We start from the raw sequence: 16,359 nt of genomic DNA, 5'->3' as shown, positions 1-16,359 counted from the left end.
CCCCCCCCCCCCCCCCTCCAAACAATGGTTATGACAATGGTTAACTATGTATATTGATAATCGTAAATGGAAGTTAGTGGTAAATAAAAAAAGTGCGTTAAAAATAAGCGACGAAATCACCTTTTCTCTCCTCAATAATTGTAATGATAATGATCATAGGTATACTGATAATCGTAAATGACGGCTAGCAATAATCATGAATAGAAAAATGTATTGAAATATAGCACAAGATTGCTTTTTTTTTCCACCTCCATAATTGTTATGTAATGGTTATGGGTATACTGTTTATACTCATCGTAAATGATAACAAGATCGTAAAACACACACATATTACAAAGAAAAAAAGAACACTTCCAACATGGAGTGGACTGACTATATTTAGCTACATTGAAAAAGTGCGCTAAAATATAGCACAAGATCCCTCCCCTCCCCCCCCCCCCCCCCCTCCAAATAATGGTTATGACAATGGTTAACTATATATATTGATAATCGTAAATGCCGGGTAGTGATAAATAGGAAAAGTGCGTTGAAAAATAAGCCACGAAATCGCCTTTTCTCTCCTCAATAATTGTTATGATAATGGTCATAGGTATACTGATAATCGTAAATGACGGCTAGCTAGTAGTAATCATGAATAGAAAAATGTATTGAAATATAGCACAAGATTGCTTTTTTTCCCTCCATAATTGTTATGAAAATGGTTATGGATATACTGATTATAATCATCGTAAATGATAATAAGGTCGTAAAACACACACATATTACAAAGAAAAAAAGAACACTTCGTACATGCATGGAGTAGACTGACTATATTTAGCTACATTGAAAAAGTACGCTAAAATATAGCACAAGATCGCCTCTCCCCCCCNCCCCCCCCCCCCCCCACAATAATTGTTATGATAATGGTTAAGTATACTAATAATCGTAAATGACGGCTAGCGGTAAATAAAAATAGTGTGTTAAAATAGAAAATTAATTGCCTTTTCTCCCCTAAATAATTGATATGATTATAATAATAGGTATACTAATAATCATAAATAACGGCTAGCGGTGATCATGAATAGAAAAAGTGTATTGAAATATAGCCGAAGATTGCCTTTTTTTTTTCTCGCAATAATTCTAGCGGTGATCATGAATAGAAAAAGTGTATTGAAATATAGCCGAAGATTGCCTTTTTTTTTTCTCGCAATAATTGTTATATATGATGATGATTATAGGTACTGATACTAAAGTGACTATAGCCCTTGAGGAGTCCGTTTCTTCTCTCCGTCTGAGCTTTTAAAGATATACCGGCCTATGACATCTGATCACTAGATGTCGTAGGTCATCTTCTAACATTATTGACATTTTGATTTTTCATAAATTTCACATAAGAAAAAACACTCATTTCATCATCAGAAACAACCAAAATTTTGACCTCTTATTTTGTCGTTGCTCATTCCCGTTAGGCTAAAGTGTTTGGCCTTTCCTTCTCTGAGCTCGCTTAGGCTTTGTTGACCTATCACATGGTAAAAATCATCGTAAATAATAACAAGTGGTGAATGATTATTGTTATATAAAACCTCCTTCACCAAAAAGTACATTACATGATGAAATTATAGATCAAACAAATAATGCACCTTCTCTAATTAGAAAATAATCGTGAAAACTTTTGTTTTCATGACATGGGATCACGTGCAACATAGAGAAAATTGAGAGAGAGGAATCAAGGGATAAACAAATTTGTACCCATAATATTATCAATAAAATTATGTTTCTTTCATATTTTTTTTGTGATTTTTTAAATTTTTTTCTATATGTTTGCAAACAATGTCTTTATAATACAAAATAATATATATTTTCATATATGTTTAACTATCGAATGTAATTATTTTTAGTCGCGCGACGAGCTAAAATGTGTGTTCCCTTTGGTCTTTGAGAAAATTCTATTCTTGTACGTGTTTGTGTTGTACGTGATTCTTAAATCTTGACCAAGAAATTAATTAAAGTAATATATCATATTATATTATATGATTCTTAAATCTTGACCAAGAAATTAATTAAAGGAATATATTATATATGACCAAAAAATGCTTAGAAACACGGATTAAGGTGTATATATGTCGTGGACCTAAAATGTGGAAAAGAATATTTTGAAATGAAAACAGAAAAAGCTTACAATACAAGAATTATAATCAGTCAAACAAATCCATCGCTACAGTACATGAAAAAGTTTATATCTTTTCTTAAAAAAATATTAAACTAATCACTGCTCACTTTTTTTTTTTTTGTGTTAAGTTGACAACTAAAATGTTTAGATATCTTACCGACTTTTTTCTAGCTGTAATTGGCAAGGATATTATATAATTCTACCAACAAAAATATATATAAAAAAAATCCTATATACTCAATGTCTCAATTTATGTGACACATTTTATTTTTGAGAGTCAAACAGTTTAAGCTTGATCAGAAATTTGCGCATGAAATCTTCAATTTTTTTGAGATGAAATTTATATAGATGTAAACTTTGTAAAAAGTACTATAAGTCACAATAATTGACAATACAAAATATTTAAAAGATATATGAAAAATTTACGGTCAATTAAGATAGATTTATTTGAATGTTGAAATCCAAAATGTGTCACATAAATTGAGACGGAGGGAGTATTATTTTGTTGAAATTGAATTTTCTATTTTACTCTAGTCGATGGTTGAAATTTGGACTATGAGCGAACTACGACTCTACGAGTAAGAGGAAATAGTTAGACGACTAGCAATAGTAATTTAATCAACCAGAAAAGTTATTTTATAATTAACTTTTCCATAAACATATACAATTACTATAATTTTTAGTTAAATTTATTAATCTGTAGTGGAATATTTGGTAAGAGTGTAAAATCTAAATAAAAAATAATCATACTAAAAATTCAGGTTATATTACATTTTGGGTTTTTGCATTTTTGTGAGGACCTTGTGTAGTAGTTGTTTTCATGATGCTAGCCATTAAAAATACTTGATATATGTGTAAATAATTTTACACAGTGCATTTTAATAAAATAATAATAATTAATAATAGTAATAATAATAATAATAATAATAATAATAATAATAATAATAATAGTAATAGTAATAGTAATAGTAATAGTAATAGTAATAGTAATAGTAATAGTAATAGCAATAGTAATAATAATAATAGTAGTAGTAATAATAATTTACTGCATAAAATAAGTACTATTTAGTAGGTGGGTTTTTTTCTCCGTCCTAATTTTTGCGGTGAATTTATCTGATACCTATTATTGTTAGTAAGAGATAACATATATTTCATGAAATTAATTGAGATAAGTGAAGTTGATCCGAACATCATAATTATAAAATATTCAATAGATCAAATTGTGATTTTTTAAAATATCGAGTTACATATTATTGCATAGAACATCCTTGATTTGAAAATATTAATTCATTATACAAAAGTTAAGAGATCTTCTAAGTACATCTCATTATACAAAAGTTAAGAGATCTTCTAAGTACATCTCAATTTATGTGACACAATTAAAATTTTGAGAGTTAATCAAGTTTTTTATTTAATTGGAATTTTTTATGTCTTTTAAATATTTTAAGTTGTTAATTATATAATGATACAGAATACTTTTTACGTTATTTTTAAATATACAAATTTTATTTTTAAAAACTTAAAATTTCTACGGCCTAACCGATCTCGGAGTCAACCATACGTTAAACTACAAGTAAACCAATGTAATCATGACATTAAATCTCAAAAGTTTAATTATGTCAAAATAATTGAGATGGAAGGACTAATAGAATTAAAAACAAAAAAGGTTATACCATGGCTCAAATTAAGTAATCGATGGTAAAAATAATAATTGAGACAATAATTAAAATTTTATAATATAAAAATTGCAATTTGTAGGTGAAGCATAAAGAAAGGGTCGTGGAATTAAATCTTGGCCGGCAATTGTGCGCACCATAAGGGTATGTGTACAGCCGCAATATTAAATTTATCTGACGACCAACTTCTACTTTGACAAATCAAATAATTATATTCAGTAGAGACTAACATGGAACATATACAAACATGCATGCAATAAATAAATAAATTAATTAATACTCCCTGTTAAATACGGAGCAACAAATATTTATATTTATATAAAATACATACGTACGTAAAACCAGAAAGAAAGTGCATGTTCAAATTAAGTACTCCCTCTGTGGCCCCTTTGATTTGGTATGGTGTACTTGAAGAAAAAAAGAATTTTTTTTGAATTTTATAGCTTAAAATAATAATTCTTAGATATTTGTGTGTCTGAGATTCATTTTATCAAGGATAAAAGAAGAATTTTAAAATTAAATTATTTCTAATTATAGTACGAAAACATTTATTTTGGGACAGAATAAAAAATAAAAAGTGTAATATAAAATGAACGTAGTTGTGACGAGAGGGAGTTGCTCGGATGGTAAGCACCCCTCACTTTCAACCCAAAGGTTGCGAGTTCGAGTCACCAAGGGAGCAAAAGTGGTGGGAGCTCCTAGGGAGGAGGGTAAAAAGAAAAAAAGAAAAAAAAAACGTGAAAAGTTGTTATTTGATTTATTGGTATTTTTATCATATATATTGGTCAATTGTCAACTTTTGACTAATTCCTTGAGGGCTCGCCAAACTTGTCCTTCTATAAATAACCCATACATGCAACGTTCTCTCATCACTCATCAATCGTTTTGTTTTTCCATTTACTAATCAAACTTGAAAATTCATTATTCATCTAGCTAGTTATTATTTTATATTGAGAGAGAAAAAAAAACATGGAATTTATCCAATTTGCAGGTATGTTAGGCATGGTCACAATTTTGTTTGTGTTATGTAAAGTTTTATATTCTTGGTGGATTATGCCTAAACTCATGTATAGGAAACTTAAGGCAAATGGTTTTGAGGGACCAACACCTAATTTTCCACTTGGGAATATTAACGACATGAAGAAAGAGCTAATGATGAAGAAAATTTCTTCATCTTCTTCTGTTAATGATATTAGCCATGATATTCATTCATTGGCATTTCCTTACTTTGCTACATGGCAGAAATTGCATGGTACGTACACTTTTTAGCTTCTTGACATGGAGTATAATATATACTATAATGCATGTTTTATTCTTCAACAACATAGATATTTGACGTAACTGGTAAAATTGTTGTCATATGACCAAGAGGTCATTGTTTGAGCTGTGAAAACAACCTCTTGCATAAATACAGAGTAAGGTTGTGTACAATAGACCTTTTTTGGTCCAGCTCTTTCCCGGACTCCAAGCATAGCAAAAGTTTAGTGTACCAGATTAACCTTTATCATATACAATATCTTTGCTAAAGCTACTGAGTTCGGATATCTAATATAACACGTATATAATGTCTGAGCTAAAGCTACTGAGTTCAGTTGAACACGTGGCTTATTATACTATACATCCATCCGTAATTGATTCTTTGAGATGAAATTTTATATAGCTACATTCTTACATGCAGTGTAAATGAAAGTGTTTATAATTTTATTAATTTTTGCAGGAAAAGTATTTACATACTGGCTAGGAACAGAACCATTTGTCTACATTGCTGACCCAGAATTTATCAAGAAGATGTCTGCTGGAGTTATGGGTAAAACTTGGGGAAAACCAACAGTGTTTAAAAGGGATAGAAAAGCCATGTTTGGGAAAGGACTTGTTATGGTAGAAGGAGATGAATGGGTTAGACATAGGCATATTATTACTCCTGCTTTTACCACAGCCAACGTGAAGGTATAATTCTTAATTACTATGTTTGCATTTATTTATTTTCTCATTGAAGCACATTTTTGTAGTATATATTAATTAGGAAACTCCACATGATGGGAGACATAAATCAGTTTTCATATCTGGCTCCACAAAAAGTAACATGACTTAAAACTCAAATTGGCAAATGTTATGCCCATCATACATCATAAGATAAGGATTTAACTTACCTACAATATTATCATACTAATAGTGTAAGTAATTTTTGCTTTAATCTGCTTTATGTTATCTTTTAGATGACCGGATAATATTTATTTTTTAAAAATACACTATACTATCATTATGTCCAATTTTTACACTTAATATCCCATTTCCATGAAATTGTATTAATTTTAATTTGGTTTTTAGGGCATGGCAAGCTTAATGGCGGATTCCGCCACACACATGCTAGACCGTTGGGCTACACTCATCGATTCCGGGAATGCGGAAATCGATGTAGAGTCCGAAATCATAAATACAGCAGGAGAAATCATCGCAAAGACAAGCTTTGGCATTAGCTACGAAGAAGGTGAAAAAGTATTCAAAAAATTAAGAAACATGCAAGTCACACTCTTCAAGTCTACGCGTTATGTAGGGGTACCGTACGGAAACCAAATAATGTGTCTAAAAGAGACCTTAAAAGCCAATAATCTAGGCAAGGAGATCGATTCGCTCCTCATTTCAATTATTGAGGAGCGAAAAAAGACAAGTGTTAATCGTACAGAGCACGATCTTCTGAGTCTTTTACTAGCGGGGAATGGAAGGATGTTGAGTACGAGGGAAATGGTGGATGAATGTAAAACATTTTTCTTCGGAGGACATGAGACCACCGCGCTAGCACTCGCATGGACTTTGTTGCTGCTGGCACAGCATCCAGACTGGCAAACTCAGCTCAGAGAGGAAATCAAACAAGTGATAGGTGATGGTGAAATAGATGTCACTAAGCTTGCTGGTCTTAGGAAGGTAAGCTAATCATTTTTGTGATACAAAAGGTATCTCGCATAAATTATTAGTTATCCACCTTATTAAGAATATTTGTCCTAAATTATTTGTTAATTTAATTATCTTTTCTATTTTATCCTTATAAATAATTCTTTTTTGAATGAACAAACAAGTGAGTAAGGTCCAAAAATGTTTCTTTAAAAGATAAATTAGCCTTTTTATTTATTTATAATTCTTTAAAAGGTGTATAAAAAGGAAAGGTCGAAGAGGGAATACCAAATTTTTATGGGACGGCTTAGGAGTCCCAAAAAATATTTGGTCGGGGGTCAACATGCATGTTTAAGGTTCAATCCAAAAATCAAAATCACATATAACAGTGAAAACAACAATTGATGACACAGACAGAAGAATATCCCAAGGATTTGGGATTGGGACAATACATTAAGTGGTGGAATCTAAACTATATGAGACTTGGTCTTATTTGCTTTACATGTGTCAACTCCCTATATGCACCTAAATGTGGCTTCCAGCTGGTTTACAATTCATCACTCACCGGCCATACCTCAACTCTAAAGCTAATTGTGACACATTTTTGTAACTTTATTTTTTTTTTAAATATTACTATATAAATTGTTTCCTTTTAACACGAAAGGAAAAAAATATCAAATATTCAAGATTTATTTGTTTGGAGATATGGTGTTGACATTTTCGAAACGTACATTTAATGCAGATGGGATGGGTGATGAATGAAGTACTAAGACTATACTCACCAGCACCAAATGTACAAAGGCAAGCTAGAGAAGACATTCAAGTGGATGACTTGGTCATTCCTAATGGAACAAATATGTGGATTGATGTGGTATCCATGCATCATGACAAGACACTTTGGGGCGAAGATGTGAATGAGTTCAAACCAGACAGGTTTAAGGATGACATCCATGGTGGATGTAAACATAAGATGGGATTTATGCCTTTTGGTTTTGGAGGAAGGATGTGCATTGGTAGGAATTTGACTATGATGGAGTACAAGATTGTTTTGTCATTAATCTTGACAAGGTTCTCCTTTTCCATTTCACCTAACTATAAACACTGTCCCTCTATCATGCTTTCTCTTAGACCCACACTAGGATTACCTCTTATACTCCAACCACTTTAATTTAGCATATTAGAATAATCAACAAACTCGTACCTGGTTAAGCTCTGAGAGGCAGCCAAATCTCTCTGAATATTGTTTTTTGTACTCTTACTATACTTTGTTTTTTTTTTAAACTTCACACGGGAGAATGAGGAGCAATGGCTTACAGAAGTATACCTCATTTTCCAGGAGTCAAATTCATGTACTGATTATATCATCAAAGTAAAATACATAAACAGTTGAATACCTACTCATGACAAGAGATACTGAGAGAGTGAGCATAACAAATGAATATTAAGTTGCAGTAAAATGATTTTCATTAGAGATATTGAATCATAAACGAACGCAACCAAGTGATCAACAAACTGAGAGAACCATAAGATTTCAAGTTCCAACAAAACAAAAGATACTAGATAACTTCGTATAAACCTTAGTAGCCAGAACTAATGATAGTTGTATTGTAATCAAAGTGCGCAAAAGCAATCCAGACACCATCGTCATCACCAAGCAGACAAACAAAAAAAGAATATTACAAATGAACATGAGAAGAAACGAAGCAGGTCAAACACACCCAACCTAACTGCAACCAATTAACTATGGACTCTATAGGTCGGACGTTTTCCTTTCTTTTACTACCGTTTTACTACTAAATTCGGTCAGTTAAGCTCATACTGAACACTATGGAAGGAAAACAAGGATAAATGGTCCATTTGGGCAGAAGAGAAATACACACTCAAAAGAAATATAACAAACTTCTCAAGGAGTAACCTTGTGAATATAACGTGATTCCATTTGTACAGCTTTTTTGAAAGAAATTATCCGAAAGCCCTATGGTTTCCACACCCAAATTTCTACATGACTTGTGTTCTAAATACAGAGTAAGATAAGTAGTGATATGAGTCCAAAAAAATGAATGAACACAGCCAAGCTTTGCAACATGAATGACAAGCATAATCTCACACCAGAAATCCACTTATATTACCGTATTCTGAATGTTGTGGTTGAATGTCCATGGAAACCATAAATACCCAGATACACAACAAAAGTTCACATGGAGCTAAGGCGGTGCGAGATCACCTCTATACAAAGTTTAAATTACATAGTTTAGATATGCAATCCTGCTTCTAAGTAGGACTGAAGAAAACAAACTAGATGAATATTGGAAAGAGAGAATTTTATTCAACATTGCACTGTGCCATAAGTGATCATGTTTTTTTTATGCAGAACTCCGTTCACATCCTCTCTTTCTCTCGTATTCTACTAAATTTTGTGCACTCACTGAACAAAAACTAAAAAAGAGGTAGTGACGATGGAAATCGTACTTGCATCCACTGTTTCTCATAAACCACCAAGTGGCTCCATCCTATCTGATCGAGCAAAGAGAGCTTTAGTTCATAAAACTTCTTCTTGGGTGGGCTACCATCATCTTGTATCATGTCATTTAGAACCTGATGTAACAAGTCAGCAATTAATCATTTTTTTAAATAAATAAGATCCTGTAATTACATGAGCTAACCAGTGTTATAAAAATGCATGCATTCCAAGTTCAAGATATGAACGACTGTTATAGCGAGCAAGAATGAGAGAGAAGTTCAATCATCTAACCGAGAAAATAATGAATACATAGCGTACTGATGCACTAATTAAAATTTGCAACATTTACAAAATGCTCCAAAGTAGTTGTACCTTAAGTGCGGTTCCAAGTCTTCCATGATGCCTCTCACGGAAAACCGAAAGTATGCCATATTTAGAGGACTTCAGATCCACCCATTTCTTTAGCTCTTTGAAGTTCTCTTCAAACATATCTACCTTATCTGCAGTGCTTTCACCCTACCACAAAACCATAATCACCTCATTAGGCACTCAAAAAAAAAAAGAACAAATAAAATAAAGAAGAATCCCTGGGCACTTCATGCAACAGTTTTTGTGCATAATCAATTATAACTGAATGCAGAACGTGTAATGCACCTTGCACAAAGACAAACTGATGTTTAAAATCAAACCACGGTAATCCATTCTAGCAGATATGCTAGAAGTGAAATGCCTGAATGAAGTCTCAGGAGCTACACAAAATGAACAAACCGCTTCCGTCCAGCTTATTCTTCTTTTGTTGGACAAGTATCTAATGGCCTATATTATTGCTTTTAAGTTCCAGAACTCACAAAGATTAAGCTTTTTAAGCAAAGCACTTTTCATTCAAAGGCCAATCTTTATTCCTATTTGCATTGGCAATCATCTCAGCAGTAAGCATCTATGTTGCTCGGACTCTTGAAAAATGTCAACAGATGCGTGTCGGATTCTCCAAAAATAGTGTATTTTTGGCGAATTTGACACGGGTGCAGCATCGAAAGTGAAGAGTCCACGTAGCTTAGGTCAGTTCAAGAGCAAGGATAGAAGGTCCATCGCTCCATTAAAGAGTCATTACCTTCAATGCTTCAAGCTCAGCCAAAGCCAATCCCTTCTGGTAGAGTGCTTCAGTTAACTGGTCACGGGTCGTCTCCATCTTCTTCTTCAGTTTCTGTCAAATGAAGTAGACTGTTGTTATGACTAGTTTTTTTGAAATAGAACTGTTGTTATGACTAGTTTCTTGGCAGAAAAAGCTGTTCTGCTGAGATGTAAGGACAAATCCAGCAGTCCAGGTTTTTACAGTTAGCAGAAGGTGAAAAGGATAGAAAGTATCAACACGACAACATTAACTGCTACGATAACTACTTTTCTTCAATTGAAATTGTAACAGAGGTAAGAATACCAAAAGATGAACACTCACTTCTGTAGCCTCATCTTCTGGATCACTTCTGAGGGCACAATATCTTGCCAATTCATCTCTATCGATGCTAGCAACAACCTCGTCTGATGTACTGATTATCTGGAGAAAGCACATACCTTGGAATCATGAAATCCATGAACACTTAGATTATATGGAAAGACTGAAAATCAATTCAAGTATTTGTCACCCATCTGAGAAAATAGGTTTGCCACCAATTTGTTTGACCTACTTAATCTGTGTCTTCCAAAAGAAATTGACCACTCTCCTCTCCAAATGAAGCACATCCTCACAAAGAAATTCTAAATAAAACACTTTCTTTCTTAGTACTCTTTTTAAGATTTCTAGCACCTTCTCCAATCATATCACTTGCATCCCTGCGAACAAATTAGTGGACACTCAAAGTTTCTTTTCTACTTGGTACTTACCCATTCCTACTTGCTCTGATAGAAGGAGAAGATGGAATTATGGAATCACATACAACCTAAGTGGCAGCACAGATTTTAACACCTTGTGCAAGTATCAGCAGTTACTCTATCTGTTCCCAACTCTAGTGATAGGGCAACTGTATAGCCAGATCAGAACAGCCGTTCACAGTTAAATTGTCAAACAGAAAGCATCTTCAGACTAAGATCTATCACTTCTTTTTTTTTTTTTTTTGGGGGGGGGGTTACAAGGACCTTTTTGGCATATAATAATAGCTAACAAGTTATTTTCCTAACGTAGTTCCAAGTTAAATTGTTCTTCCTTGCTTTGAAACTTTTAGTATCTGAATAGAATTCTTCAATGTTACAAGTCGTTTGTAAGAGATTGATGATTCTACGAGAATATTTATGAAAGACTTCCATTTGCTCCGCTTCGATGGAAGTTTGATGACACACTTTACTGATATATAGGTTAATTCGATTTCGTGGTTCAATTCGTTGAATGGATCTAAAATAGGAGCCAGTTCGACATAAAGCTTTTGAAAACGCAGTGCACACAAGTAAATAAGGAACAAAATGAATACAGAGGTTAAACGAGCATCCCACACCACATAGATTTTCCCCAAAAAAAACCAGTAACTAAGATAAACAACGGAGATAAAGCACCTATTTCTGTACCGGTTCCAGAAAAGCGAAGAAAAAGGGGATGCTTTGCTAATAGGAACAAAAAAGTGTGTACAAGAATACTCATCCAAGCCGCAGGAACATGTTCATATAGAATACGAGAATTTCCACCTGATTGAAGATCTAATGGTGCTACCTGAAGACTTAAATGATGGCCATCATTGTTGACAACAACTGAGATCCAATTGCAAAAGGTAAATTTAAGACCATGTTTCCTAACAAGTGTCATGGAAAAAAGTTCATTTTTCAGATAAATACTTTCTGGAATATGTTTCTTGGTGTTTGGCTGGTAAACTAAAAAATACTCCTTGTGATTCAATTTGTTTGTCCTACTTTCCTTTTTAGTCCGTTTCAACTCTCTAATTCCAACTTTACACATGGCATGTTTTAAGACCACAAGATTACAGGGCATTTTGATGCATTTGACATATCTTTTATTATTATATTTTTGAAATTGTTTTTCATATCTTCAATTTAATACCACAAGATTCAAAAGTCTTCTTTAGTTTTTTTAAACTTCGTGCCAAGTCAAAATATGACGACCGAATTGAAACAGACGGAGTAACAACAATAACATACCCAGTGGAATACTTGTGGTTTGGGGAGGATGGTGTGTATGCAGTCTTACCCCTACTTTGTGAAGATAGAGAGGCTGTTTAGGTTACTGAAAAATAATTTCTGGGAAAGTAATTTATTGAAGAATGATAAGAATATCTGCAAATCAGATAATATTTTAATAAAACATTTACTACCTATGTTCTATTTAATATATGCTGGTGTTTAACTAGGTGAAGGAAAATAAGACCTTCGGCACACACCAAAAGTAACTCTAGAACTTGTGGCTTTAAATATGACAATGTAACAACCAGAACCCAAGTTTCGAGAATATGTACTCTTTTGTGTTGTGATGCTTTGGTTAGCTCCATATTGTATTTTGGACTTAGTGGGATAGTTCAGTTCAGAACCCAAAGGACTCGGGAAGGTTCTCAAACACGGTTGAGATTTAGAAAGCTTAAAAGCCAACTTTGCAAACCCGACCCCTCTTTTTGAACTTTAGATGTCATTGAGTGATTCGAGACTTTGTACAAGTTTATAACATGTTTTGGGACATGTCATTCTCGAGTTTGGACCCGAGGAGCTCGGGGGTGTTTCAGAACCTTAGTGGGCATTTGGAATTGGCAGACTTTTGCTGGTGATCGGTGCCTCCTAAGTGACTGCAAGACACAAGATGCAATTGCAAAGCTCAGGCGGGCAAAACATTGTGATCACAAGGAAGGGTATGCGACTGTGAGGAGAGTGACCGCAATCATGAAAGGTAAGCTGGCAGGGTCATGCGATCATGAAGAGGCCCTGTAGCTATAATTAGCAGATTTTCAAATTCTCGAATCAATTCAAGTCTGATTTTGGGGGTTTTGAGGCGATTTGGCTTGCAATTTGGGGAATCAAAAGGTGGAATTTCTTCCTAAAAATCTAGGTATCGATTTCCAACACTACCCTAATGTAAATATTTTCTGGAACACATAACATACATGGAAATAAAAAAGCAAAGCTACGCTCTCAAAAGTTCAATTACAACCATTAATATACTTAACAGATTTACACTGGTTAACAAGTTGCATGATCCCAGAAAGAGCAAATTGAGGTATATACTTCAAAACTATTTTACCTCTGTGAAATGATGGAATTTATCCTCAATATTGCTCCGAGAAAGCACGCCTTCCAGTATTTTAGCAAGCAAAGGAGTGTATTTAGGGTACTCTGACTGCAAAGTAGATTGAAAAAATAAAAAAGCAAAAAAACATTGTCATACATGGTGAGCATATAAATAGATAGAGCAAGAATCATCATTGCAAAAGGAATGATAAAAAGGAAATTCCACAGAAGTCTGGAAAGAACATGAAAAAGATCAAACAGTCACACATTTTAACGGCAAATACTCTTTCTATAACTAGAGAAATAAAATTAAGAGATTCCCGTTAAAAGAAGAGGCAGCACAAAGTTGGCACACAAAACAAAACAAGTAACCAAAATCAGACGTCTGACACAAGAGGTAAAGGCCAAAAACAACATGAAGCTGACAGAGATCTGCACAGAACCTCATCAACCCTTTCTGCACACTCTTCCCTTACACCAGTAGAGTAGGGCCCCGAGACGTTTTTACTCCAAATTGAAATAACGCAGAGTTTTTAGTTTTGCAGACTTCAGAACATTATGTAGAAGTTGCAAGTTTTCAGCAGGTAGAAATGGGCTTTGCTTAATCTATTCTGAGTTAGTACCTTCCAGTGTCAATTGATACCCCACATCAAGTTTATTAGCACACAAGTTAGGCCTTCAAAGCAGTTATTGTCACCTCCTTGAAACAATTTAACAACTACCTTTAGTGACTGAGATAACTTTTTCCATTCAGCACGTTCCTCATCTGTGCCTTGATTCAAGCTAGCAAGAATCTTTATTTTAGCATCACGGACCTGATTGACAAAAGGAAAGCTACATTAGGCATGTCAAATACTAGAGAACGTAAATGATTGATAGCAGAAAGATACTTTTTTAAGAAAACTACCCAGTATACAAACAGTTGAAAAGCAGAAGCAGCTTATACTCCGTAATTCCATAAGTTAATACCAAAATAATCTATGTTTTCCCCTTCAGTATGGTGGTGTACTATTTATCTTGTTAGGAGGACAATAAAAGGTTATATAACAACTCTAATTGATACAACATCTAACCAGATATTGCATGCATGAAGATATTTCTCCAACTCCAGGAAAAAAAAAAGAAAAGCAATAGATGAAACAAGAACCAGAATAGCACAAATAGAAATGACTTCACTCAATGAAAAGTGTTAAGCAAAGTGACCTCCTGTATGAACACACTTAACTAAATTACTTGCCGACATTAGGATTTGATAAATAAATATGAATACCTCTTCTTCTAGTCTTTCTGAGACAGACTTGGTGTCACTCGAACTTTTTCCTTTGTCCTCATCAAGCTGAAAAGAAAATATCGTTCATTGAATCCAGAAAGACCCAAGCACACACTCTGAAATGAAAGAGATAATCTGTGCATTGCAGAAGATAAATCTAGACAGAAGGATACAAGGGAAAACCTTAATTGGTGGCACAATATAAGATATTTGATAAGAAGCAGGATTCTTCTGAAGACTTTTTCCCCCTTCATATGAGATTGGGCCAAACAATACAGATCCTTCACGGGAATTCTGCAAGTAGATTATATAAATCATACAATGACCAGGACACATAGAGGACAGCTCACAGAAATGGGACAACAGGATGACAAGTTCTGAGTTAAGCGATAGAAAAGAATTTTGGTAGGACAAACCTTTGGGAGCTTGTCCTTCGCTGGAGGACCCACATAGAATGCTTCTTTCACTCTACAAATATCAAGATGTAAAACAATACACGTGGTGATACAACAGCAAGAAAAAGATAACCGTCATAAATTGGACTAAACTTACCCTGGAACTAGATCTGAAGAGTTGAAGGAACCATCACCCGTTAGTGGGCCATCAGGTTGAGAATAGAAGTTCAACCGAACAATGTCCTATACAAAAAACTTATGCATCAACAAACAAAAACTTTGAAGAGTGTCAACTGTCAAGCAGTATGGAACTAATTAAGTTGCTTGCCCCTTGGGCTTAGTTCAAGTGCAAAGGTTGAGGTACTCGTGACTTAGGTCATAGGTTGTTGCATCGTTTAAACTAAGTCTGGTATTTAAGTAGAGAAGGGTAGAGGGGTGCGCCCATTGTCACGAGTTTCACAGGTTGTGGTTGGTCCTAAGATTTGACCCCAGACGGATTTCTCGATCATTACAAAAAAGAAAGAAGGTATAGATTAGTTCATACTTTAACAAGGAGATCATCAATTTCCTATTGTTGGAAAATGAAGGAAATAAATAGCCATCACCAAGCCTTAATCCCAAACTAGTTGGAATCAGCACTTGAACCCTCAATCCATTCCAAACTTCTTTTCAATAACCATCATTTGGCCAAGTTAAGGTGAGTGTTGAGAGAGTATTAGAAAGTCAAGATGTACTTTGGCTGGTCTTCTTACTTGACTGCTGCGGGCAAATACAAGAACTTTCAAAAGCAAGTCAAACCTCATGACTTTAAACATGTAATCTTGAACATGTAAAGAAGGATAGCAACTACACAACTGAAAGGACCTATGCATCAAATAAAAGGAGATGTCTGCCTGCTTCTCAACTATTGATTAGTTCAGACTGCACAAATTTTGATCTGTAAAGAGTATAGCAGTGATAGCAGTGTACCTTTTCCTCCAATTTTCTTTCGATGAATAACACCAGTTGCTTCATCTTCTCTAGGTACTGTACATTGTCATGCCTGAACCACAGATATTACAAGCTGGTGAAGACTTATATTCAAGCTAGCCAATTCGGCACGATCAATGTGTGTGAATCTCATAAGACAGCAAAAAAGAAACAAAGCATGGATTGGTTTCACATTACAATGTAATAATTGGGTGTTAGAAGAGTCACAAGAAAAAAGGTGTGCTGAGACTAGAACGATCCCATTAAAGAAACACCATAGATAATTTCCTTGGTAAATCAGTTTGCTTGGATTACAACCCTTAGTTGAGGTGTCAAAA

General features: G+C 34.1%; 2 protein-coding genes across 2 annotated transcripts in view; one reads left to right on the top strand and one right to left on the bottom strand.

Annotated features, from left to right (window-relative positions):
* Nucleotides 1-4,785: 4,785 nt before the first annotated feature.
* On the top strand, nucleotides 4,786-7,925 carry LOC125858040 (cytokinin hydroxylase). The gene is made up of 4 exons (XM_049537715.1): nucleotides 4,786-5,077; nucleotides 5,543-5,772; nucleotides 6,154-6,747; nucleotides 7,457-7,925. Exons 1-4 carry the CDS (start codon nucleotides 4,795-4,797, stop codon nucleotides 7,880-7,882), a joined length of 1,533 nt encoding a protein of 510 aa, XP_049393672.1. The 5' UTR covers nucleotides 4,786-4,794; the 3' UTR covers nucleotides 7,883-7,925.
* A 1,198-nt stretch (nucleotides 7,926-9,123) lies between these two features.
* LOC125858032 (tripeptidyl-peptidase 2) overlaps nucleotides 9,124-16,359 on the bottom strand; it is a 29,659-nt gene continuing 22,423 nt past the window's right edge. Inside the window, exons 24-34 of the mRNA XM_049537705.1 lie at nucleotides 16,022-16,094; nucleotides 15,210-15,295; nucleotides 15,074-15,125; nucleotides 14,841-14,951; nucleotides 14,658-14,723; nucleotides 14,110-14,202; nucleotides 13,401-13,496; nucleotides 10,629-10,727; nucleotides 10,287-10,379; nucleotides 9,548-9,691; nucleotides 9,124-9,309 (exon numbers count right to left, since the gene is read on the bottom strand). Of these exons, the coding sequence (XP_049393662.1) occupies nucleotides 9,151-9,309; nucleotides 9,548-9,691; nucleotides 10,287-10,379; nucleotides 10,629-10,727; nucleotides 13,401-13,496; nucleotides 14,110-14,202; nucleotides 14,658-14,723; nucleotides 14,841-14,951; nucleotides 15,074-15,125; nucleotides 15,210-15,295; nucleotides 16,022-16,094 (1,072 nt within the window). The 3' untranslated portion in view covers nucleotides 9,124-9,150. The remainder of the gene's footprint in view (nucleotides 9,310-9,547; nucleotides 9,692-10,286; nucleotides 10,380-10,628; nucleotides 10,728-13,400; nucleotides 13,497-14,109; nucleotides 14,203-14,657; nucleotides 14,724-14,840; nucleotides 14,952-15,073; nucleotides 15,126-15,209; nucleotides 15,296-16,021; nucleotides 16,095-16,359) is intronic.

Source organism: Solanum stenotomum, chromosome 3, assembly GCF_019186545.1.
Source record: "Solanum stenotomum isolate F172 chromosome 3, ASM1918654v1, whole genome shotgun sequence".
In the NCBI taxonomy this organism is placed as follows: domain Eukaryota; kingdom Viridiplantae; phylum Streptophyta; class Magnoliopsida; order Solanales; family Solanaceae; genus Solanum; species Solanum stenotomum.
The sequence above is the reverse complement of the archived record's forward strand: the minus strand, read 5'-3'. Positions and strand labels throughout refer to the sequence as shown.